This window comes from Vanacampus margaritifer, chromosome 12 (genome assembly GCF_051991255.1).
Source record: "Vanacampus margaritifer isolate UIUO_Vmar chromosome 12, RoL_Vmar_1.0, whole genome shotgun sequence".
In the NCBI taxonomy this organism is placed as follows: Eukaryota; Metazoa; Chordata; class Actinopteri; order Syngnathiformes; family Syngnathidae; genus Vanacampus; species Vanacampus margaritifer.
Window position 1 is genome coordinate 1,552,205 of NC_135443.1, and position 25,917 is coordinate 1,578,121.

The window sequence follows — 25,917 nt, forward strand, 5'->3', positions numbered from 1 at the left end:
GGTATCAATCAGTATTGGGCCGATCTGTATGAACGGGGGAATTGGGGGGGAACGAAGGTTTTGTTCCTTCTCGTTTGTTTCCTGTCTGTCTCCTTATGAGGTAACACTTGTTCATTTCATGACTTCCGGCAGCGTCATTTTGGTGTGCGTTACTGAGAATAAGTAAATCTTGTTGTGAGTAATATCGCCTCTACCTGTAGTGGTTAAATGTGTGTTATATACGTTCATGTAACTTCTCCATGTCTAATTGCCTCGTTTACTTTGCCTTGCGCTTAATTGCCTCGTTTAAGTTTGCCTTGCGCTTAATTGCCTCATTAGCCTCATTAACGTCGTAGAGCTGCGGTGCTAAAAATAGAACAGTGCCGTTTTTCGACCCTCACAGGCGCCAATTATAGCTCTTATACGTACTACATTACATTTGTAACGAACGGAGAATGTGAAACAGGAAACGGAAATACAGCGCAGCCTTCCAAATCAAAAGTTTGGATTTCAAAACAAGATATAATTTAACATCACACACTAAACAACTTGAGGAATTCTTAACGGTAGATATGACTAAATTTACTTGAAGCCCTACTGTATTGAATTGAATTCTTTACACTTCACTGCATTCATTAAAAATAAGTTTTTGTCTGGCCACTGGATTTTTGGTTTCATCTTATTTTTAGATTATTTTTTTTTAAATTCCTTTTATTGTGTGCTCTATGCAAAATGACTAATGAGCAAATTAAAAAATAATACTTTCATAAAATTTTAGGGAAATTTACTGCAATTGTGATTTATATGTCATTTAAAAAAATGTTCTGTCCCTGTTTTTTGGGAAATTGTATGTATCATAAGTGCTAATGGTGCTTGGTATCGGTGAATACTGAAGATTTGAGTATCAATCTAAAGAAAGTGGTATTGAACATCCTTACTTCTTATCATCCTAACAACACGTATTGTCCCATCGTTTCCTCACTGGTGGTCAACTTTTGTTGAGGCCCCAATTTCCATGTGATGAGTCCTACTGACATGCCGCATGTATATTTGGGCTTCACGTGTGTTTGTGATGGGCTTTTGCTGTAGAGCGATTGACATGAGTGTCTGTGAGGCTTTGCTCTTTTCAGATGTGCCTCACACTGGCAGTTGTGGTTTGTGTGTGCGTGCGCGCAGCCCTCCCTGCCTGCCTCCTAGCATCTTTGCTGGAGACTGACGGCCCTTGACACCTGCCATTTGGACGCTTTTCTCTGTGAAAAATGTCATCGTCTTCAAAGCCGACATGTATGCGTTTGTGTGTGTGTGTGTGAAAGGAGACGTCCCTCAAATGCGTGTCCCCGAGGTGAAGCTTTGCAGCTGACTGAACAATGGACGCGAGCTGTTTGAGCAGCCCGAGCCGGGACAGAGCAACTTGTATGTGTGTGCGACTTTGTGTGTTCTTTACATGAAGACATTTTGCAGTGTTAATTTGTGACCTCGCAGCTCCTCCTCGGCTTCAACTTGATGTCAATCCGAGTCGCACGAGCTTTGTGAGTCAGCGAGAAAGCCGTTTAGGTGGCCTGCCAATGCCCGTTTACAACCTGAAGTATGTTTTCATTCATGTTAAGTACTCTGTATTATTTGGATTTTTGTTAGCTTTAAGCAAAAATCCAAATCAAAAATACAATCCTAACTTTTCTTAACTCTGTATGTGGAGACTCTGAGACTTCCTCCAGAGCACATGTTCACCCTTCCGTGCCCAGACTACATCCTCCCTCGCTCCCTCCCAAGATTCAATTGCATTTTCCCTTGTGGAGGCAGCACTTCATCACCTAGCTGCTGAATGACCCTTGTTTTTTTTTTTTTTTTTTTTGTTGTTTTTTTACAACGTAGCGGGTCTGTGCACATGATACATGCAACAGATTAAGGCTTGCTGAATTTTTTTTTTGGATCGATTATCTTATCATTTATTCCATTGAATCATCAACCCCATAAATGATCCATTTTGTGTGTTTATATATTCATATATTTTGTTAATACACTAAGATTAAACATTAGTTAAATTGAGTGGACATCTCTACCCGTTATTTAGTTGTGTACATGCATTATTTTTTCCGTTCATTTGTAAAAGAAAAGAAGACAATATAAAACAATATTCTTTATCGTTGAATGAAAAGGAGCAGAAAGAAGACACGTCTTATTGTATCTGCCCCGTTTCTCCCCAGAGTTCATTTACAAGGTAAAATAATTTAAAAAACAACATAAACAACAACAGCAGCAAAATTAAAACTAAATAAATAAATAAAATAAGTCCCACATGTACTCTAAAATATGATTTCTGACATTCGTAAAAACAAAAAGGACAATGGCATAATGTTCAAACTTAATCGTGTTCATATTTCTTTAATAAGATTGATTTAGTCATTCTTTTACATGTAATTTTTTAATTGGATTCTTTGATTATTAACCAACCAAATTAGCATATGCTAAATGGTTAGCAATCTCGGTTAGCATCAGCATGCTAGCGATTACCATTGAAGGTAAACAAATACGAGCCACCATTTATTTAACAAATACATCATTCTATCTACATTACACATATAATAGTGTCTTCAAAGGCACTTGCAGACGATGCGTCAACAATAGTTGCTTGTTAGCTACAAAGAGCACAATAACTTCATGTCCACTGCATGTGTCTGCAAAAAAAGGTCCATGTAGAAACATGGTCGACTTATCCGACTTGGTGGACTTCAACGGACACATCACCAAAGCGCTCCGTCAACAATGCATTAGACAGTAATTTAACTGACTTGTGAGTGTCCTCCCCCCCCCTCCTTCCCGTCAACTTTTTGTCCTCTGTATCAGATGAGTTGGTGATCTTATTGCCCCGTCGTCTTGTCTGACTGATCTGATGGGCTGTTTATAATTTACAGGCAGGCTGCGCGTGTGCGCTCACTCTGAGGCTGTAATGAGGTATCAAAGTGTGTATCCGTCTCGCCGGATATTTGGACAGCAAGCGGGGGTCAGTCATTTTGTGTGTCAGGCCCCGGGGTGTGTGTGCGTGTCACTTTGAGGAGGATAGCGGGAGCCAAACTGGTGACTTTGCCCCGGGAAGGGACGGCTGCACTGGCAGGCCCGTGTTCCTTCCATGTGTTTACAGTTGAGGGGGGGTGCGAAAAATGATGACACCCCCCGCCCCCTCCACCCTCCCCACCAGCAGCCAACAGGGCCTCCAAGTCACGGCTTTCCAAGCAGAGGCAACTAATGACTTTGCGTGACCCACGCAGACCTTGCAGCTGGCCAGCAGACAACCTTCTGCTGCCTGCCAGGCCGATGCCAGGCCGATGCCAGGCCGATGCCCTCGCCACCACGCCGGCCACTGATGTCATGATAGACGATGAGGGCTCAGAGCTGTATCTGTGACTGTGCCGTCGTTAACCCTCGGCCTCCCTGCTGGCCTTTAATTCACTTAGACGGGATCAAGACTCTACTACGCTTATGCTTTGCGGTGCCTTTTCACCCTTTGTTGCCTTGTTGATGCTGGATTGAGGCAATGATGCAAACCAAGTTGAATACTACTTTCTGTCACACACGGCGCTTCCCGGTTCTGCTTACAGAGGGTCCTCGCTTTGCGCTGGAGTTTTCTTCTGACGGCTGTAATTTATCACTAAACCAAGTACACTCTAAAAAAAAAAAGATTAGAGATAAAAAATGGACCCATCCACTTTATGGGTCAATTTTTTGACCCAAGTAAAGGATCTGATCAACATTTATGAGTTGTTTTACGCTCAAAGACCAATTTCTTGACTCAAAATCGGGTCCAATCGACCCAAGTAGAGGATCCATCCATTTTGGACACATAGTTGCGTTATTTTTGACCCAACTGTTTTTAAAGTGTAGTAAAGTCATAATGAAAACACTTCTAGGCCGTAAATATAAAACAAATAGAAAAACACTCAGTGGGGCGTTAGCTGAGTGTTCCTTCTTGTTCCGTGTGAGCATATTCCTGCCAGGGCCGTCGTACTCGAGGCCTGACTCGACACGATTTTTTTGTTATCTCGGACTCCTTGGCATTGGACTCAGTCATTATTTAATTCTAATTTATTTTTCAATTATTTATTTAGAATAATTTGGATGATGTCAACACTTCTGGTTCACGATTGGATCTTAATTAACCAATCACAATCGCAAGTTGAATTGAATGATGTTCATGTTAAAAATGGTGCATATGAGCTTGGTAAGTTTACAACATGTTATCCTCGCGTCCACTATAAACACTAAAAACATTAGATAACGCCCCCCCACCAAAACACAAAAAAACAAAACAAACAAAAACATGGTGTTCTTACGTGGGAAAAAGAGTCCAAATCAAAAAAATAAATAAATGCGGGTGTGAAGGAGCTACCAAAATGAAATTATCATTTAAATTACAAAATTTGGTTTGACCAATTATTGAGAACTGGCGTTATAGCAATAATTTTCTTTGCTCATTCTGAACCCAGACAAATAAAATTACTTTTTTAATGTTGTGTAGCAGTTGATTGTTAAAAAGCGAGACACAATTTTTTTTACTCTTTTCGTGTCCATCTCTGTGCATGTGTTGTTGGCTTAATGATCAGCTCTGGCTTGACCCTTTTGAAGGTCATGTGCCAATGCTCGTTAGCGGTGTCACCATGGCGATATGTCAGCTGTCAAGCCGACGGATGGCGATCTGACAAAAAGAACAGTGGGGCAGAGTGGGGGGGCTGCCGGTCACCATGAATAGGAGAGAATGAGCTGCTTTTTAAATTGCAGGCCTCTGGGAGGGAATAGTAGTAGAAGTGCACGCGTGCGTGCGTGCGTGCGTGCGAGCGAGCGAGTGAAAGAAGGCCGCAATCTAAATTGTGCAACACTGAGAGGAGCCACTGACCTCATCATCATATTAGAAAGCCCTCAGGACACGCCCCCTTTCTTCGTCTCTCGCTGAACGACATGACAGCTGAAGTTGGACTTCACGTGATTGATTGTGTTTGTGTGCTTATGAATGACCAAAGAAGAGCAAATGTGTCCCTGGAGCCGAACAACAATAATAATTTGCTCCTCAGAATTAAAATAAAAAATGAATCGTCATTTTTTAATGTACAGATGTATCCATGAAAACTCAAGTTTGTTTTTTAGTTTTATTTTGTGCTATTTAGTGAAATTTGGGAGCACAAATGATGTAGCGCACATCAGTAACTGTTGAATCAACAGATTGGAAAGAAACACTTAAGAAAAATATTTTTCTTATTTGTCTGGCCCAAACCTAAATTAAAAGTATTTGACATGGTCTTTCACAAAAATAGAATATGTGGAAAAATTAATTCATGCTTCTTAATAACACTTTTGTGCAGCAGCACAGTATGGTTTATATTAATGTCCCTACATGTTTAATATTATTATTATTATAAATGTGACGACTTAAGCACGACTGACGTTTTACAGGTACAATGTACTTACATGTGTTTTTAAATTGATATTTGTATTTTTAAAGTGAGTGTTCTTTATGCCAAACATTTGCAAATGAATCAAAAAAAAAAAGAAGCCTTGCTTGCAGTACAAGCCAACGTCCTCTAGATGGCAGTATTGTCACATGAGCAGAGATGTCACGTTGGGCAGTGATTTTTTTTTTTCTTTTTCTTTTTTTTTTTATCTCTACCATGCTTTGCAGCCATCGACTCAAACGTATGGTTATTCAGCATCTAGCTCAGTTAGAATTCACAAGAAGCGTGGAAAACGTTGTTAGGTAATTAGGTTAGGTAATTAGATAGTTTAGTTTGTTAAAATTATGAATTTATTCTCGTAAAGCCTACAACTTCATAAAAATACACGTTTATGCTTGATTAATATTTTACTTGTAAACTTACTTATGTGTCGTCATAAAATCTTTATGTGTTGAATGTCCAGAGAAAAAACTTCTCGTAAAATTACAAATTTATTCTGATAAAAATAGTAAATAATCCTCGTGTATGTGGTTATGTAACATGGAATTCCGCATTAATAATTGTAATTGTGCTGTTAAATATTAAGGTCATTGCAGTGTTTTGTCCTTATTGGTGGAGTTGATGAACCTTTTGGACTTGTCACCTGCCATCATTATGTGGTCTCCCCCCCGTAGCCCCCCACCCTTCCGTTATCTCCCCTATTTGATTACTCTTGTTTACCCCCCACCAGTATCACCAACGAGGCCGGAGCATCCATCTACAGCATCAGCCCCGAGGCGGTCAAAGAGATGCCCGATTTGGACCCAAACCTCCGAAGTGCAGGTAAACTTGACCGTCCCGCCGCAGTGTTGGATTCTGATCATATTCATGGCATTTTGATGATATTTCCACTCCAGCAGGCTTATTGCCACTTTACGGGTGAATATCTGGCTTTGCTATTAGATGGCTTATGTCTCTGTGGCGTTCCTCCACATACTCCATCACTGAACACACAGCGGCAAAACTCAAACACGGTTGCCGAGAACAAATGTTTCCAGCAGACTTCCTCTATAAAAAGCCTTAAATCAAGCGAGACTGAATTATTCCTCACCCGTTTCCTGTGATCAGCAGCGTTTTTTTTTTTTTGGTGTTTGTTTTTTCGCGGCCATTCCCAGCATTTTGGACGACCTGGCGGTGTCACTATGGTATTCTTTGAAGTGGCCACGAAGGGGTGATGTGCATGGAGCTTCCATCACTCCCACCCGTCGTCGTGCCGGCTGTGGCAGTATAAGACGATATTTTAACTAGTCAGCAAGAGGACTGTTTTTGTGTTCAGTCTCTCGTCCACAAGCGGGGAACACATACCAATTTTTAGTACCTGAACTGATTTTTTTTTTTTTTTTTTTTTTTTTAAATGTGTGTGATCCCACTCAGAAAAAAATCTCCTCCCTAAATTAGAAGTCTGGCATAGTAGCAAGACTAACCTATGAGAGGCGGCAAACTAACTCTCAGCTTACCTGGTAACTACACTCTAAAAACAGTTGGGTCAAAAGTAACCCAATTATGGACAAATGCCCCAATTATCATTGTTTGGGCCCCGTTTGAAATATTTTAGCCGACCTAACATTTACAATAGTTAACCCCTTCTGGTTGTGAGCAGATCGGAGAGGGGAAAAAAAAAATCACTCTGTTTTTTGTTGACTTCTCCGGAATTAGGGCAACATTCTTAAATGGCAAAAGGAAATCCCTCCCTTGTGTTTCACCTGGTTGCCTAGGTGACGGATGAAGCTACCCCACCCCCGCGTTGCCATTATATTAGCTGATCAATCACGACGAGTCAGCAAAACAATCTCACTTTTCTTCTCGGACCTCTGCGCACGTGGCCCTCTCCTTTTTTTTTTCTCTTCGTGCTTCAAGTAACACTAAACTGTAGTGCTCATAAACTTTTAATAAGTGGTGGGGAGTTAAGATGGACGATGGAGCAAAGAGTGCAGGAGGTTTTGGTGGGTGCACCGAGCAAGGGCAGGTTTGAAACTCCATCCGTGTCTAAATATTTTCTCAGGCTGCAGCCTCCCACCGCAGCGACAGAGGAGAGAGAGAGGGCGAGAGAGAGGGAGAGGCGAGCCATTGATTCCAGACATACTCACTCACTCCCTCCCTCCACTCCACAGCCCATCCCTTTTTTCCTCTCTCTTCCTTGTCTTCTGCCAGGGACATCCAAGTCCGATGTCCCGTTGCTCAACACTCATCAATGCCAGCTAAACTCTAAAAGACATCTTGGAAAACAAATACAGAATAAAACGAAAAGTTTCATTTATCATCACAAGTGCCATGTATTTGAGTGCGATAAGTTAAATATTTGTTAAGCACGTCGGGTTAATAATTGAACCAGCCACTGTGGCATTTTCTTGTATTAATATGAATTTATTGGTAAATTCATTTTTTTATAAAAATGACAAGTGTTCTCATTAAAATAAAAACATTTCTCATAACATTATTTTTTTTCTTGTAATGTCATTCTCATAAAGTCACTATTCTAGTAATATTGTGAATTTATTTTCAAATTTTATTCCCAAATTTGAAATTACTTAAGTCTTTCTCTTAAAATTAGAATTTTTCATAAAATCACACTTTCTCGTTTATGATTATTCTAAAAAAAAGAAGAAGAAAAAAAACATCTTATTTCTTGCCCTGTTAAAATTGTATACTCAAACTATAAATGTTCTCTCATAAGAAAATTGATTTGTTTGTTTTTCTCTTAAAATGAAAACTTTATTGTCATAAAATAAATTTTCATAAAAATACAACTTTTTTCTTGTAATATTACAAATTAGTTCTCAAAGTCACGACCTTTTGACTTGTAAAATGAATAATTTATTTTCAACTTTATTTTTAATTCTCATTGTATTTATTATTGTAACTTTTCGGTGTGAGCTTAATACTAATACACAACAATATTAATGGTATTAATATTAATGCAAGCATGGGCGTAAATTTTTTCTTGATTCTACCCAAAGGTGTCACATATCCAATTTTTCTGTTTAAGCATACAGTAATAACATTTGAACTGTGTTGCCTGTTGGAAGAGCACAAAACACCTCCTGATAGCTTCAAGTATGCTAATCCAGTGCTTGTGTGTTTAAAAGCCCACATAATGAAATCAGTGCATTTATTCGAAATGTTTGTATGAATGCTTGCTTGTGTGATGTTTTTTAACATTCCATTCATGTACTTGTTGTGTCCGGTGTTATGATGTCATGTGTGCGTGCGTGCGTTAGTTACAGTTAATAAGGTTGTTTGTGATTGTTTTCATTTGTGTCCCTGCTTTTGCCAGCTTGGTCATGGAAAAATACATTTTCCCGGTGAACTAACGCCTTCAGGCACACGCCACTACTAATTGAGTCACTCTAAAGGTGTCTCCGCAACATCCATCAGGAATCTAAATGACAGATGCAGGGGCTGTAATTTAAAGGCAGCTTTAATTATTATTGGGTTGCCGGAATGACAATTGGATTTGGCCTCCCCCTCAGGCCTGAGCCGTAATAACAGCATTTGCATTTTCACTAATTGTAAATAATGCAGCTGTGAATATGCAATAACCCGCTTCAGATAGTTCACGGCCTTCTTTTGACTCCTGACTTGTTGTCTGCGTTTGCGAACAGTGTCCATTGGAAGACGCGTCCAGGACCCGTTGGCCGAGCTTGTGAAGATCGATCCAAAACACATCGGAATTGGAACATACCAGGTAAGAAGCTTCATGGTGAGTCCTCGCATTTCAGGGAAAAGACAAATAGTAATAATGGGTCTTGGACACGAGGGAGGAGATAGGAGGAGGAGAAGAGGAGGCACCCGGGGTTGTTGATGGAGTCAGTGGAGGCCTGTGTCAACAGATGACGCTAACGGTGACCGCTAACCCAATTAATGGCCCGGAGTGACGTTTGTTTTCGCTTGTGCGCTTCCTACGCGTCCTCCATATTTGGCAGCGTGCGTGCGCGTGCACGTTTACATTGTAGTTGCACTGTATGACAATTTAAGGTCTTTACATTTGATAGTTAGCCAAAAACAAAGCTTGGAATGTACATCTGGTTTAGAGAGAGGTGTTTTAATATTATAATCACAAATATTAGATCAATTTTCAGTAATGACCAATCACACTATGATAAAATTTCAGACATCTAGGATTGTTGTTTGATATTTTAGTTCTTGTAAATACAGTATTTAGCATCTCTGAGAGTAGCAAAAGGTGAAGAAACCATGAAGAGGATGTGACCAAGTATTTTAATATTTCTGTCTTAATACAGTATATTCATTTTTCTTATTGCGTTTGTATATTGTATATATTAGCTAAAAACAGAGGGGAAAATACAAAAATAGAGCCAAGCGAGGGCTGGTGTTGCATGCGTGGTACTCAAGAGAATGAGATTGCTGACCTCACTTCAATTCTCAAACAAAATATATGGAAAATCATAAACATGCACTTTTAGTTAAGACCATGGAGTCAAGTATTTTAAGTCGGTAAACATACAACACGTGCTGTACTTTAAGTCATTTTTTGCATCTGTTGCTTGAGCAGGGATTGTATTGACAATCTGTACGCTTTACTTGGATGTTCTCGTTTAATAATGCAAAGTTAGTCATTTCTGGACTATAAAGCACACCTCACTATAAGCCGCGCTATCTAAATTTGGGGAATACTCGAGTTTATTACACCTGTAAGCCGCACCCGACTATAAGCCGCAGGTGTTTTACTACTTTCTTATCTATAATGAGGGTGCAAATTGTCTCGCTCTCGTTGTGTTTCTTCTACTGTATTTGGGCTCACTTGGTTTGTTTTGCTCTGCCCTGACGCTCTTCTTTATAATGCGCCCCCTTGTGATCTGATGGGTAAGCTATGTATTAGCCGCAGGGTCGAATGCAAGTGAAAAAAGTGCCGGCTTTTAGTCCAGAAATTAAAAATACTTTTTCTTGTAAAATTATAAATGTATTCTCTTAAAATCACAACTTTTCTCATTAAAGTCTTAATTTATTGTCATCAAGTAAATTTTTTTTTCCACTTCTGGGTTTAATTAGTTTAATTTTTTATTTTTATTTTAAATCACAATATCTTGATTTTAAGACCGTCAGGGAAGAAAACATTAAACTTGCATAACTTTTGCTTGAATAGGTTCTTATTTGCATTCTGCCAAATTCACATCACAAACCATGACATCCACTTGTCTTAAACTGAGCTGTACTGTGTTTGTTTACAATCTGTCCCTTAGCTAATATGTTGCATGTCTGTACGCGCCTGTTCCGCACCGTAAAATCAGAATGCGAATACACTTACCGTTACACTCCAAATTAATAGTGCAAATACAGTAGTTGTTCTACCAAAACAAGGTGTTTGGATTGACTAAGATAATTGTGAATGGTTTCACCCGGTGATCAACGAGAAGGCCCGTATTGAAACGGGCCTTAAGAAGCAACAGCAGATGGTGAAAGAAAAATGAGGCTCAGTGCAAAATGAAATTGGAAAGAAGGGCGGAGGTCAGATTGTGTAAGTGCCTGCGTGTTCAAGTGTGTGCGTTGGGTTTGTCAGGTCACAGGCCCTCCGTCTCTCATCACATGACTCTCCAGGGTGCCGTGGGGGAGGGGGTGGGGGTGATGGTTGCTCACCTCCCACCCTCAGATCATGTGACTAGGTCAACAAATAATAATAATATAGCCGGGTAAATAAACCCCGGGCGCTGACAGATATGAGACGGGACATCCCTCCGACCCGCGAGCTCTCCCCAATTTCTTGTGTGTGTGTGCGTGTGTGTAAGCGCCATGCACGTTTGTATTAGCTCTATTTGTTAGCATGTGTGATTCCTGACATTGTGAGATTTCTGAGAGATTATTGCCCATGAGGCAAAAAAAAAGAAAGAAAGTACCAGGGCACGTGTAACTCTAGCCAGCTGGCACAGCGGGGTCGCTCTTGGGCCCTCCTGCCACTCGGGCCGATGAGTGACAGCTCTGAGAGAATGGAGGAAATGAGCTGAGGGCCAAGAAAGTGGAGGATCATTAAAGTCAGATTGGCTTTAACTATTGCTGTGGGAGTGCCGCTTTCACTGCGGCATAGGCTAGATATGGTTTTTAAAAATTGGTCTCACACAGCAAAATACAGTCAGAAAACCCAAAACAAGAGTTACAGTATTATGATTTTATGCTTTTATTGGTCAGAGCCTTGGTTTTAAATTACTGGGTGTGGTCATTGGATCATTTCTTCATCTGTCAATTTCTCGTCGTAGTACACGCACACACTCACATATACCGCTGCGTAAGAAAACATCGCCTGCCTGCCGGATATTAAGCCAACTGTCACTCTTCCCCTCATTTATTTTTGACCACCTTCCCCTCCGTCTTGGTGGGATCCCCACAATGTGATGTTGATGCTGTGGGATCAGGAAGCCGCTTTTACGCAGAAATCCAGCAAAGTGTCCCCATTGCACTTATAACAGTCAAATTCAGTGATTTTTTATTTTATTTATTTTTTTAGTTCTGAGTTTATAAGCACCTTGTGACTCCTTATTCTCATTCTGCTTTAAAACTAAAACGCAGTGGGTGGGTGGATCTTGATCGTGCGTCTTCAGGCAGCTTTTTGGATTGGCTTTGTTCCAATGTTGCCTTCATGGCGCACAAGTAAAGTCATGTTACATGTGAAGGTTCCAAGGTGCAAAGGGCAGGTGTGTGTGTGTGTGTGTGTGCGTGTGTGTGTGTACCTGAGAATGCCGTCACTCACTCATGAATGCTTTTGCCCACAGGCGAGAGAGAAGACTAACAAGTAGGAGGAGTAAAAGAATTGACACAGATTGTTGCTTGTGAAGCGTGAGAAAAGAAAAACAATCTTCGAGTTTTATCAATGGGAGAAACTTTTTTAATGACTTCCTACTGTCAGGTCAGAGGATGTGAGCGATCGAATGGCAAGGGAGGCGGAGACATGAGTTAAGCTTATTTTAAGTCTTAAAAAAAACACACTTAATTACTTACTAGCATTAGATTGACTGTTAATTAAACGTAACCACGATGACAGCCAAGGGTAAGCTTGCCATCAATAATAGTCAATAAAAGGGAACTGTTGAGCTACTTATTGATCAAGTGGCCTCCATGTTGTCTTCTCAACAGTTATGAAAACACATTTTTGCTGATTTTGTAGCCCACATGGCGGCACTAAAATATATATACAGCACGGACTGTCGTGGAGGTGTTGGCGGCCCGTCAGCTTCCAGCCATATTCCAGCGGCCACGTTCATCCTTCACGAATACTATTTTGGTGTCCTGTCATCATTGTCTGTCGTCACCTCAAATCTCACCATTTACTTTCTGTGCGCTTTGCTTTGTCTTTCTCACTCTTATATATTTACAATTTCAGGTTCTAGATTATGTATTTATCTCGTCTTTCACTGGAAAAGCTTGATTTGACGTGCGATACTGCGCCGACTCCGCCCCTTTACCATCTGATGTGGTAACTCTGTGGCATTTACGCCGTCAAGGTGCAGACAGGTCTGCCCTGTCGTCGTTGGCACTGATTGGCTGCCTTCAGCTGCTTTCTAGCCAATCCAAACAAAGTTGAGGATCAAGCCCAAAGGCGTCCAGGTGGTTTTGAGGTTTGGGACCACAGAATGGGGCGTTTATATATTGAATAGATGGCATTCTACCGACCATCCATTTGTCTGTAACAAAGTTAAGAAGAAGTCAGGAAGTAAAATGTCAGACAGTGAGAGAAACATTTCAATGAGGTGTAGTAGAGATAATATTTGCGAGTGTCGGCCAAATCCAAATGTGAGCAGCGCGTTTGAACGAAAGCCGGAGATGAGCAGCAAATCGCGTCCATAGATTTGGCAATACAGGATGCAGTGTGTATTTATCGCCTACTGTAAACTGAGGAGTGTCAACTGTCATGCTATGAAACCTGAATGGGTTTAATAAGGCAGAACTTTTCTGCCAGAGATGCACTTGAAAGCCTGGAAAGCTGGTCTGACCTGACGCTAACCCGTGTCTTAGATTCACACTTCCTTTTCAGGGCTTATGATCGTTCACAAAAACGGACAAAATAACTCAAATAAATGTGGAGGGAAAAAAAATCATCAATCTGATCAAATCAAACTATAGTGTTTAAAAAAATATAACAAACTGAAATGACAGAAATTGTACTTTATTTTTTATAACATAATACATATTATGTACTTCTTTAAAAAAAAAAAATAATAATAATAATTCTTGCCCTTAATTAATGCTCCATACACGGAGTGCACAAAAACAGTTAAAAAGTTTTCCTAAAACTAATAAAAACTAAGCTATAACAAAGCATTTACAAATATAATGAAACCTACAAACCCCCTCTGAAAACTGATCGAAACTTACTGAATTCAATTAAATTTCGTTTAATTAATGCTGAGATGTGTCAAGAGTCATATCGGATTTTTTTTAAAAACGGATTTACATTCTTGTCAGCCGTACAGTGCAACTGCTTTTGCCTCCGAGTGTTTGCTTGTGCTTCCGCTCCTCAAGGATCCAAAAGGAATCGCAATACTGCAGGTTTCAATCGAGTCCGAAATTCCTTTCTGTGTCATCGGAAAGTGCGCTATTCTCAACTACTCATTCAAAATGCGAGAGCACTTTATTGCAGGTGGACTCGAGCACCTTCACCTTTTCTCGTGTGAAAACATTCTTCCCCGGTGTAACATTACAGGTGATTTCCTCCTCAACACTCGGAACTCTCACTCATCTTGTGTATCCACTCGTTCACGCTGAGTCATAAATCATTGGTTTTCTCCTTCATGGGAAACGTCAACGTGGTGCCGTTTCTTTTTACTGTCTTTACAGTGCCTCTGGCTGTCCGGGGGCTCAGGATTCCTCTGAACTAAGAATCAGAAGGATTCTCGTTCTGTTGTTTCCAGGAGTTGGCATTTGGATCAATTTCCTTGATCAATTATTGGGAAAGTGAATAGAAGGAGTACATTTTTCTGTAGTGAAGTCATTTTTTCCTCAGTAACATTTTGTCTTTGGTTTTAGAAAGCCGACTGCTTAAATAAAAAGGCATTTTTTAATTTTTTTTACCCCTAATATTTTTTTCTTTATTAACTCATTCACTGCCAATGACTGCTATAGATGTCAAAAATTCATTTGAACTATTTCTATTAATTTATAATTTTTTCCCCACTTTTGTCAGTTAGTTTATGAAAACCTAGAATTTTTTTTATTGTACATTTAGAACAGATATAACATTTGTGATTAATCGTGAGTTAACTACTGAAGTCATGCGATCAATTACGATTACAAATTGTAATCTCCTGACGCCCCTAATTTTTAATATTTTTTTCTTTTGTTTTTTTTCAAATCGCGGCAGATTTATAAATTTTTAATATCAATTAATCGCTTGACTTCAATAGCTAACTCACGATTAATCACAAATGTTATACCTGTTCCAAATGTACAATAAAAAAAATTCTAGGTTTTCATATTCTTGTTAACAAAAGTGGGGAAAAAAATGTTAAACTAATAGAAATAGTTCAAATGAATTTTTGACGTTTATAGCCGTCAATGGCAGTGAATGAGTTAATTTGTTTCGTTTTGTTTTGTTGTATACTACATTTACAAAGAATCCCAATTTTCTCTCATATTTCATGTTTCCGGCTTTATAAGGTTAAGGTGAAAAATAGCCAGGCCTGAATTAGCATTTAAATTTGCTGCGCTTTTTTTCCCACTGATTTTTAATGCTCCAATATTAAGGGACAAAAAGTTCATAGAAGCTTTACATGAACCGACCGGTTTGCCCAAATAAATGTGACTGGTGAAGCAGTCATGTATTTAATATCAGCCCGACATCTCGTACCTGTCAACAGTCTCGTTGTGTCCTGATGACTTGTTGGCTTGTTGTTATGTTTACATGAAAGTGTTTATTGTCAGCTTGATCGTGTTACGGGTCAACTCGGCTCCATCGCGATCACAGTCGGTAACAGTAGTTGACTTGTCAACTAATGGTCCAGCAGTTGCTGAGGTATCAGTGTCCACCGCCTTAGATTTTGCACTCGGCGCTTGCCGGTGGTCAAACTCGATACAATCTCTCCCATCTTGCGTCTGCTGTCTTCCTTAATAGGGAAAACATTCCAAGCCTTTTTGGATTCTTTTCCCAAATTGTTGTTGGGCTGGTGGCTGAGATGTGCGCTGAAACAGGGAGTTCATTGAGAGGATCTTTATCTGTCGCCAAGTTAAACATCCACCGTCTTTGCACCCTCTGTGTGTTCTTTCCATCTGTCAATCAATTTTTACTGTCGTCAGTCAAATGTCGCTCGTGTCAGGATTTGTTTTGGCTCGGCTGCCGTTAATCTCTTTTTCAGGATGAAATTGAGGAATCCTCCCGGGGGACTTCCTGTCTATAGAAGCGTATCAAAAATGCTTTATGAAAAAGAGTGTTTACGTTCTATTTTAAATATTACAATGCTCCCAAAGACGTATTTAGATGTTTTTAATGTCTTTTTTTTTTATTTTTATGCTAGAGCATACAGAAGGCTTTGATGCAGCCTCTAAACTGAAGAGAATGCTTGAAGCACAATGGTAGTTATTACAATAACGGCCAGCAGGTGGCAGCAGATTATAAGAGATCAACCAGGGCCATGTTGCAAAAATCTCTTTCTTCCACTGTTTTAAACATATTTGTAAAAATGATGAAACGTAGCTATATTGCTGCAAAACAGAAACAGATGGAAATCTACTAGGTAGGTTTTATGTTTTTATAGCAATAGTACACAATATTCTGTGGGCCTTGCAAAATCAGTCGAAATCCAGTGAAACAGTCGGGAGCAAAGAGGGTTACTTCAGTGAAAATGGCTGCGAGTGAATGAGTTAACTTCTAACTCTCTTTTCCTGTGTGTTCACCTGCTAACATGTCATGGCTTTTGTGTGTGCTTGCAGCATGACGTTTCGTCCGCAGCTCTGAAGGCGGCGCTCGATGGCGTGGTGCAGGAATGCGTGAGCTTCGTCGGGGTCGACATCAACACCTGCTCTGAGATCCTGATGAGGTAGATGGACACACTCAAAAGAAACAACAACAACAAAAAGCTACAGTCCCGCACTTGGGCACGTGTACGGGCATAACAGTTTAAGAGTGAGTGAGTCAAGCGCTCCAAATCACCTCTTTATCGCTTGGACAAACCCCTTTCAAGTTCGCTCCTTTTGTTTTTCCTCATTCAGATTTCATACCGTTCATATCTTGTTGTTGCTGTCTTGTAGGCATGTAGCAGGCTTAAGTACAGGAAGGGCTCGCAATATTGCCGAGTGGCGAGAGCAGAACGGCCCCTTCTGCAACCGGGAGCAGCTCAAGCTGGTCAAAGGCATGGGACCGAAGAGCTACCAGCAGTGCGCCGGCTTCATCAGAATCAACCAAACTCTTCACAGGTACTGGTTGCCCCAACGCCACATTATAATCATGCTTGTTATTAACTATTTTGTTCAGTATTCAGTTGAAAGTTAAAAAAAAAAATTTTTCCCTGTTCTTGCAAGTATCTTAAGTATTCGGGCCCAACCGGTTGATTTAATCAGTGGTCAAGTCAGTAGGGGTAAGCTTCAACTCACCCGTCATCCTAATGAGGACAAACATTAGACGATAGAAAATGGATGGATTGACGGATATCACAAAAATGTTAAGATTCAAGTTCAGTGGAACCACAAACTGAGCCAGGCCGCTGATCGACTTTGGATTTGTTTATTATTTTAAATGTATTATTTCAAAGGAATACAAATCATTGAGAGTCAAAAATGTGCCACTGGCATTTTTAAGGAAAAATGTTCTGCTTTTTTTTTTTCACAGTTCCCAGCAGTGCCTGAACTCGCACCCAAAATCGACATTTGCTGTTTTTATTCACATTCAACAAGCGAGTCTCAAATAAACTCCAATTTGTTACTTATTTCTTGAAAAATGCGTCATGGGCCAGCAAATAAAAAAAAATCGAATTTAATAAAAATATTAAATGGTAAATGGAGGGCTGTTATTTAGCACGTAATCCTCATCACACGTTTACAAAACCACTCTTCGCATTCAAACATGTCGACTTTATCAAAATTTATAGAAACATGGTCTACGTATATAGAATTTTTTAACCTAATTCCGGTTACTTAATTCTGTCTGTTAGCGAGAGCCACTACATCGTGATAACTTACATTGATGTTTCTGCATCTGGCAATTTATTATTATATTATATTATTAGTATGGGATTTTTTTTTAATGGGCTTTAGGTGAACTAATGAATACACACACGCTCGCACGCACGCACGCACGCACACACACACGCACATACACATACTCACCCACATACAAAAAAAAGGGTATATATATATATATATATATATATATATATATATATATATATATGTGTGTATGTGTTTAAAAAAAAAAAAAACATTTATTAAATTTTTTTTAATTGATTTGTTGGATTTTTAAAAAAAAAAAAAAAAAGGAGAGCAATGATGATGTCAAATCGAATGAACAATACTGAGCTCTATAAAAAAACAAAAAAAAAAACATGTCGACTTTACTTTTTAGTCTCCAGAATCCCACAGTGTGCCTTGGCCAACAGCAGATCTAGAATAAAACATGAGCGCCTGTAAAGACAAAGGATTTTCACTCATAGAGGTCGCACTTCATATGCTGTATGCGGCGCTTGGACACATCAGAAAACACAAAGTTCAAACGACCGTATATTAATCATACGTGCCGGATGATGAAGAGGCCAAGCCGTCTCTGCTAAAGTATTTTCGACGCGCACCATTCCGGCTGAATTCTGACTTGTACGAGCCTCGGGGGCATTCCTATTCCGAGACTCCAATGCACAGTAGCAGCAAACGTGTGCTTTCTAATTGAATTTCATGCATTTCTTCATGTCACAGCGGCGCCAAGTGTGCGCCTCCTCCAGCACTGCCAACTCAAGCGGCTGCCAAGAAGGTCAAAGGGAAGTCCAGTGTCACCGTTGCAACACATTTCAACCCTCTGGACCAGACCTGCATCCACCCAGAGTCCTACCTTGCGGCACGGAGGTACATCACACACACACACTGCGCGCACACACTGCGCACACACACTGCGCACATTTGGGCAGCAGTCCTCCCACCGGCTGAAGCATGTTTGGGCTAAGATGGAGTCGATTTGGACGCCTTCTCATATGGTGCTGCTTATTCTAGTGCGGGGATTCTTGATTCGATTTTCACAGAGGCGCTCTGCAACAGGAGGACGAAAGTGTCTGCTTTGGGCTTCGCTTGTGTGTCTTGTGTGAGCGTCCGTCCCTGTGGGGGAAATGATAGTTAACCGGGATGATGCGCGCGTATCCAAAGCACATTGAACAAAGCGCTTCGTCTTATGAGTGTGGGCGCTCGCTCTGTTACAGCTGTAGTCACTCAGCCGTGTTTAGTCTACATGCATTCTGACACGAGAGGCTCCGATATGCCTTTTTAATGGCCTCAGCGCGAGCCAAGGTGGCAGCGAAAGACGCTGTCTGCACATTTGTCAACATTCGCTTCTAGCGCAACTTCAATTAGGATGAATACTGGGTCCATCACCTCACCACCTCTTGTTTATCGTTCCGCCTATTGGGGGAGTTGTTTTTTAAATACCAAAACACATTTTTACAATATTGTTAAATGATGTGTTATCGTTTTCTCACCAACAGACAATCGAGGTTGGTTACAATAACATGTAACCTGGATTAGTAGGGCTGTGCAATTAATCGAAATTCAATTGTTACGCTCCTCAATTACAAAATTACCATCATTGTTAAAAGAAAAATATTATTAGTTGAAATTATTGAAATGTTACAACATTTCTGTGGTAATTTATAACTGCACAGCAAGTAAACTCCAATGCACTCCAATAGAAGGAAACCATACTTGAATTAATAAGTTTGTACCTTTTTTTTTACATTTTAAAAACTAATTTTATACATTTTGTTTGGTCAAGTCAAGTCTTCTTTCATAAATAGTGTTTCAAAGAATTTTATTTGAAATTTTTTTATCACGTAAAAACAGACTTGCTCTGGTGGCAGCCAAGTTCACAACAAGCAGCAGTTTGGCAGATAGTGGATACATTTTTTTTTTTTTCCTGAGGGGCTAAATAAATACAGCAGTTATCGAATGTATTTGAGGGGTTGTTTTCTAAGTCAAGGTACCAACGGTGTGCAGTAAATTAGAAAAGAAAAAAGGATCATCCCCAAATACAATACAGTATATAACATTGACAGGCGGGAGGATGGCAGAGGAATGTGTGTTTGTGTGAGGTGTGCAAGGAATATCGCCTTCATCACATTAGAGAAACCGGATCCCCATTACTGCTCACAGCCCACACATTGCCGCAGCCCCTCCGAGCCCCCCTTGTAACCATATACAACACATACACAGTAGGGCTGAACAATTTGAAAAATAATCTAGTTGCGATTCCCCCCCCCTTATTATTGCCATTGCGATTTAATATGTGATTATTTTTTCCAAGATCCTCATCCCGTCCGTGTCTTATTGAATAAACACAAACAATACATTAATCTGATTATACATAAATGTTAGGGCCTAATAGGTTAAATAAAGGCAAATGAACCATGAATTAATATGATAAACAGTTTATCCACTTCAATTACAGCGTTGACTACAACTTCACAAAATTCTACCAAGTGTCATGTCAGTAAATCATAAATAAGATTACAACATTATTCGCACCACTAAAATGCCACCAAGGAACAAATAACATGGTTTTGAAAGATGTTTTTTAATATCAAGAAAGTAGGAAGGCGCATGTCGACACAACTGTCTGGCACATGTTTGTACACAAGCCGCGTCCCCTTGCAGCCGCGCTGTCCCCGCCGCTGACAAATAAGCATTTTCTATGAATCAACTGTTGTGTGTGTGCGTGCCCACCTGTTCAGTCCATCACTGTGGCGAGTGGGTGGGACAGCTGGGGGGGGGGGGATGCGGAATGGGGTCTGCCTGGCGTCAGGCTGCCAGCAAGCGACATCCATCACAGACACCACCCAGCTGGTCCACGCACACAGGCTAATGCATTCACATCCATCACCAGCTGTGGAAAGCTTGTACAGTACTGTAAATAATACACACACACACACACACACACACACACACATATACGCGATACATACATTTTTCCATAAGCTTTATGTGCCACTCTGGTTCTCATGCCAGTTTGAGTTGCTGCAGAATATAGTCACGTTAATAGCTTTGGGTCAGGTTTTAATGGGTGTCAACATCCCCAAAAGAGGAGATTTTTTCCTGGCGGCCTTCACAAGTGGACGGCGATTATAGCCCGCTGGGATGCATTTACCTGAGGTTTTTTTTTATCATTTTTTACAAGGGAACACAGTAAATGTGCGTTTTATTTAGCATAGGCGCATTATTATGATATAGGCTAGGACTTTACTACTTTCTTCGTGTCATTTAGTGATTGACTATACGGACGGAACTCTGCCTTAAACTAAGAAGCTCGTGTTCCACTGAAATGTCAGTTGAGGACCTACAAAACGTGTTTGACCGAAATTTAAAAAAGATAATGAACAATCTGCATGTATCGTGTTTGTTCTTGCTTCTGGCTACCTATTAACTCATTCACTCGCAGCCATTTTCAGTGAAGCAACCCCCTTCGCTCCCGGCTGTTTTACTGGATTTTGACTGATTTTGCAAGGCCTACAAAATATGGTGTTCTATTGCTATAAAAACATGGAACCTACCAAAAGCAAGATTAAAGTCTCTTCTTTCATCATGATTTTTTTTTTTAAATTTCTATCTGTTTCCATTTTTCAGCATTAGAATATAGCTAAGTTTCATCCATATTGACAAATCTGTATACACCTGTGGGTAAATGAGCTTTTTTCAACGTGGTCCTGGTTGATCTCTTTTGCTCTGCTGGCCGTTTTTGTATAACTACCATTTCCTCAACCGTTCTCATCAAAGCCTTCTCTATGCTCTAGCACAGGGGGTGCTCAAGTTTGGTCCTATCCAGCCTGTTTTCCATGTTTCCCTCCTGCAGCACAGCTGAATCTAATGATCAGCTAACCAGCAAGCTTTGCAGAAGGCTGATAACGATCCTGATTATGAATCAGGTGTGTTAGTGGAGAAAACATGGAAAATAGGCTGGATAGGGGCTCTCGAGGACCGAACTTGAGCACCCCTGCTCTAGCATAAAAAAACATAAAAGATGAAAAATCCATCTTAAAACATTTTAAATAGAACGTATTTATACGTTTTTGGGAGCAAATGGTTTTAAAAAAAGAAAAGAAAAGAAAAGTAGTGCCATTACATTTAAGTGTTAGTTCTGACACAAATTTCGGTTTGGACAGGATTCAAATAATAATAATAATTTGTAGTCTGCATGTGTTCTTCTGCTTTGCTGGATCTTGCGTTTCTCCTCAGGTCTGACTGCGTCTTTGTCCGAGTTCTCAGTTACTCTTCATGCAAACATTGGGCCATCTGCATATCAATCAATACAACAGCGTCACTGATTGATCCCCATGCAAGTCGCGAAAGAAGCTTGCCCAACACAACTCCATTAATTGCATGTGTAATCCTCATCTCCAGGTTCCTTTCCCTGATTGGCGGGAACGCCAGCGGGATCGGGAGCGCGCATCTCAAACAGAGCGTGGACCAGAAAGTTGCCAGCTGCGGCATCGACGAGCTGTCCAGAACGGTCGGAACCACGCCCGAGACCCTCAGGCTCATCATGGACGGCCTCACCCAGCCTCCTGGTTTCGACATACGCCAAGGTAAGTCCGTCTCACGGCACACACACGGACAACCCTGAGTTGTTCCTTTATCCATTTTCAACCTAAATGAAAGTGTGTATTCATAGTGGCAGCAGTTAGTCAAATACTTCCCTTCAACTTCATGGATTATTAAAAGTAGTATTGTTATAAATACAATGTACAATAATGTTTAACTGACATCAAATTGATTAAATAATAAACCTTTCGATAGAAAGTGCTGCTACTTCAACAAAAACTGTATGCATTTAATCCATCATCTATGTAATTAATCTACTAGTCATCTATTAGTTTTGGTTTTATTATAATATTTTGCCGTGATCTATAAAGGAATGATAAAGTTGAGCGATATTTTATGAGTTTATCCAAACTGAATATTCAACCTAAATGAATGGAGAATGAGAACAACGGAGGTCTGATTTCCAGGTCACTGGAAAAAAATAAAATATATATATAATAAATTGCCCGCCCTCCATTATCAGAATGTAAAAAAATGAAGGTTCTTTGTTTCATCAAGTATCTTCTTGGGTTGCACGCCAGCACCACTTCATGCTCAGCTGAGTAAACAGATGGACTGACGCTACCAATGTTGTTGGGAATAATTGGCCCGGACTATTTCCTTGCCTTCATTGTTTGCTTTAAAACGACAAAAAGGAAGAAAGATATCACATGGAAGGAGGCTTGGCAAAAATGTGGAAATATGCAAAGACGAGGATTTGGTTACTTCCCGAAATGTAATCCCGATGTCCTTTCACGTCCTGCCGTTATTTTCCCCTGCATCCCTTTCCCGTAGCCGTGGGGAGAAGACGGGGAAAAAACAACAAAGCAACTGATTTGATCTGATCTTGTCTCTTTGCCATCCCCAGATTTTGGGCAGGAGGACTTTAAGCGGGGCATTGTATCCATTCACGACCTACAGGTGGGCGCGGTCCTGACGGGCCGGGTGGATAACACGTGTCTGTTCGGGGCTTTCGTAGACATCGGCGTGGGCCGCTCGGGGCTCATCCATAAGAGCAAAATGACATTGGACAAATTGCCCGTTAGCCAGCGCCGCCGCAGCCTGGCGTTGGGGCCCGGGGAGAGGGTGGAGGTGCGCGTCTTAGATGTGGACGCGGCCAGAGGACGCATAAGCCTGGACCTGATCAGGGTGCTGCATTGACTCTCACTTGATTTGTTCCATCGGCTTTTCTAGAAGACTTTGTTCCTCGAATCAATAAAAGAGACTCTTGTTTGTGTGAGTATTGTAGTGATCTATTTTTTCCGCTCAATTTGTGTGAAGATAAATCTCCCAATTGACACGGGTTATAAAAACGGGGTGTTCACAGATGCGTACAAAATCTTTCGTTTGACACATTTTTACATTGACACTTCGATCAGAAAACAGCTGAATTCGATTTTATTTATTTATTCATATAAGTGTCTTTCCCGTTGTTGATCAAATTACGAGGAAATGAAGGCCGGACTCCACGCTATATTTATGACAAATGACTTTTTATCTTTCTTTGTTTTTTAATCACAGTTCCTGAATTGGTTAGGATTCCGGGCCGGATCAAATGCTCTCACGAGGCCTCATATGGCCCACGGGCCACAAGTTGCCCCCCCCCCCCCTGCCCTAAAACAACACAAAGAAGAAACGGAGCATGTGCCAGAGGGTGGAGGGGTGTCTGGTAGAATCTGGGAGTGCGTCTATTTTGTAGCCTGGAGGCTTTTTCGGCTCGGGTCCCAGACATCATTATCCCAGGACACACGCACGCTAATCAGCTGCTTCAAAATTAATCCCAGACTCCCCATTCACATTATCTCATTTGTTTGTTTTTATAAAAGCCGCAGTAAATAGAAGATAGCAAAATATAATCCAGGTTCTGAGCGAGCCCGAGGGTCCCCTGTGCTGAACTTGAGACAGAATATGCGGAATACCTAATCATGGTAAAGGGCTGGCTGCCGCCTCCCCTTGGGCCACCAATAGAATACATTTTCCACACACAAACACAAAGAAATATTTGATCAAGGTTAATCAGATGCGGCGCTTTGCTGGGAGATGATAACTTGCAATCATTTGCACTTGAGAGTGGATTACATTGTCAGGTTTTGACGTTAACTTCCTTTGTCGTTGAGTTGCCGCGTTTGGTTTTTGCGGCCAAGCGAGCTCTTGGTTCGCTCGTTCTGTCCCGGGGCCAAACGTGCGTTGGCACAATTGGACGCAGCATCATCCTTGCCTTTCATTTTCCTCCCAGTCCAAAACGTGAGCGCGCAGGCGGGACAAGCAATCTGACGGCCGCTTCGCCGCGACCCCCTCTTGAGTTTTTCTCGACGTACTGATTGTGATACGGAGCGAGCTCAGGTGCGCCGCCAGCTTTTGGCGACGGCCAGCCGCCCATTAAGTGACCTTTTTGGATTGTTTTGTTGTTTGTGGCCGCGCAGGGGCCGTCCGTCTTCTGGCGTTTTCCAAAAGCGTTTGGCTTCATGCGTCGAAGACACTGCCCAACGTTTTGTGCGACACAAAAAGCAATATTTGGACATTCTGGCATACAATCAAATACAAAATGAGAATGGTGTCAGGCGATTACAATTTCGAATCGTAATTAATCGCATGACTTCAATACGATTAATCTCAAATTTTTTGCAAATCTGTTCTACATGTAAAATGTTTTTTTAGATTCATACTCTTGTTAACAAAAGTTGTGCTGCTGCAGGCTGGGCATCAAACTAGACTAATTGACATCAACGGGAAAAAAATATCACAACTGTCAACATCAGCACCGCTCTTCGTGTGCTCGCTGTGCTGCGTTCAAGCACAGCAACTAGTGTTAATTTCGTCAACAAAAAAACAAACAAAAATATTTTCGTCAACAGACATTTTCACCGGACTACAACTAGACGAGACTAAAACCCTCACTAAGAAACAATAACTGGGACTAAATCAGTCTGCATTTTTGGTGACGAGATGAGACTGAACTTCTTAATAAAAACTGGACTCAAATCTATGGACATTTTAGTTTGTGAACAAAAACCAGACGAAAATTATATGATTTTGTAAAGTCTTGTCTCTGCTAACCCACTTTTAAAGTGCAACATGGGACAAACAGGAGGTGGATTTACGATGAAAGGTTAAAAAAAAAAGAAGGAAATTGTAGTTTTAATGTAACATTAATCCAACCCCTATAGCGTTCCAACAATAATATTCATTCCACCGCTAACTAATACTAGCTAATTTACTAGCTAAAATAGCATGGAGCCATAGTAGCCACTTGTTGATATACTGTAATTGTGTGTCAAGTTGTTTGTCATCAAAAAGATGAGCGAACATTTTATATAATAAAATAAATAAAAACGGGATGATTGAGACTAAAACTGAGATGAAATTAAAAATGAACACTAACAGCAACACTGAGGCTACTTCTCTCTGGGCGGTAGAAAGGCAATGGTGTAAAACATGAGCTTTCGGTGTAAGAGTATCCCTCGCCAGACTAAAAATGGCTCTGAATGGCAGCGAGAACACACATAGATTCTGTTTATCAACCTCTAAATCAAACGGTGCTTTTGGTACAGAGTTGCAATGACTGCGCAGTCCTTTTCTCAAATGACAGACTCTGAGCGGGTTGAAAAGTTCCCCTTTTCAAAATGGAGCCATCAACAAAAGTAATGGGACGCCTCACCAGCAAGTGAAAACTTGGAAAAAGTCATTTCTCAATCCCTTCTGTTGATCCTGACATGGCGCCAGTTTTGTTCTAGTTCAGCGCTTGACTTGCTTC

The 25,917-nt window shown here is 40.7% G+C and overlaps 1 protein-coding gene across 1 annotated transcript in view; it reads left to right on the forward strand.

Moving 5' to 3' along the window:
- srbd1 (S1 RNA binding domain 1) overlaps nucleotides 1-23,403 on the forward strand; it is a 43,082-nt gene extending 19,679 nt beyond the window's left edge. The window contains exons 14-20 of the mRNA XM_077582835.1: nucleotides 6,151-6,242; nucleotides 9,062-9,144; nucleotides 16,332-16,438; nucleotides 16,650-16,814; nucleotides 18,303-18,449; nucleotides 21,984-22,168; nucleotides 23,032-23,403. Coding sequence (XP_077438961.1) covers nucleotides 6,151-6,242; nucleotides 9,062-9,144; nucleotides 16,332-16,438; nucleotides 16,650-16,814; nucleotides 18,303-18,449; nucleotides 21,984-22,168; nucleotides 23,032-23,324 — 1,072 coding nt within the window. The 3' untranslated portion in view covers nucleotides 23,325-23,403. The remainder of the gene's footprint in view (nucleotides 1-6,150; nucleotides 6,243-9,061; nucleotides 9,145-16,331; nucleotides 16,439-16,649; nucleotides 16,815-18,302; nucleotides 18,450-21,983; nucleotides 22,169-23,031) is intronic.
- The last annotated feature ends 2,514 nt before the right edge of the window (nucleotides 23,404-25,917 follow it).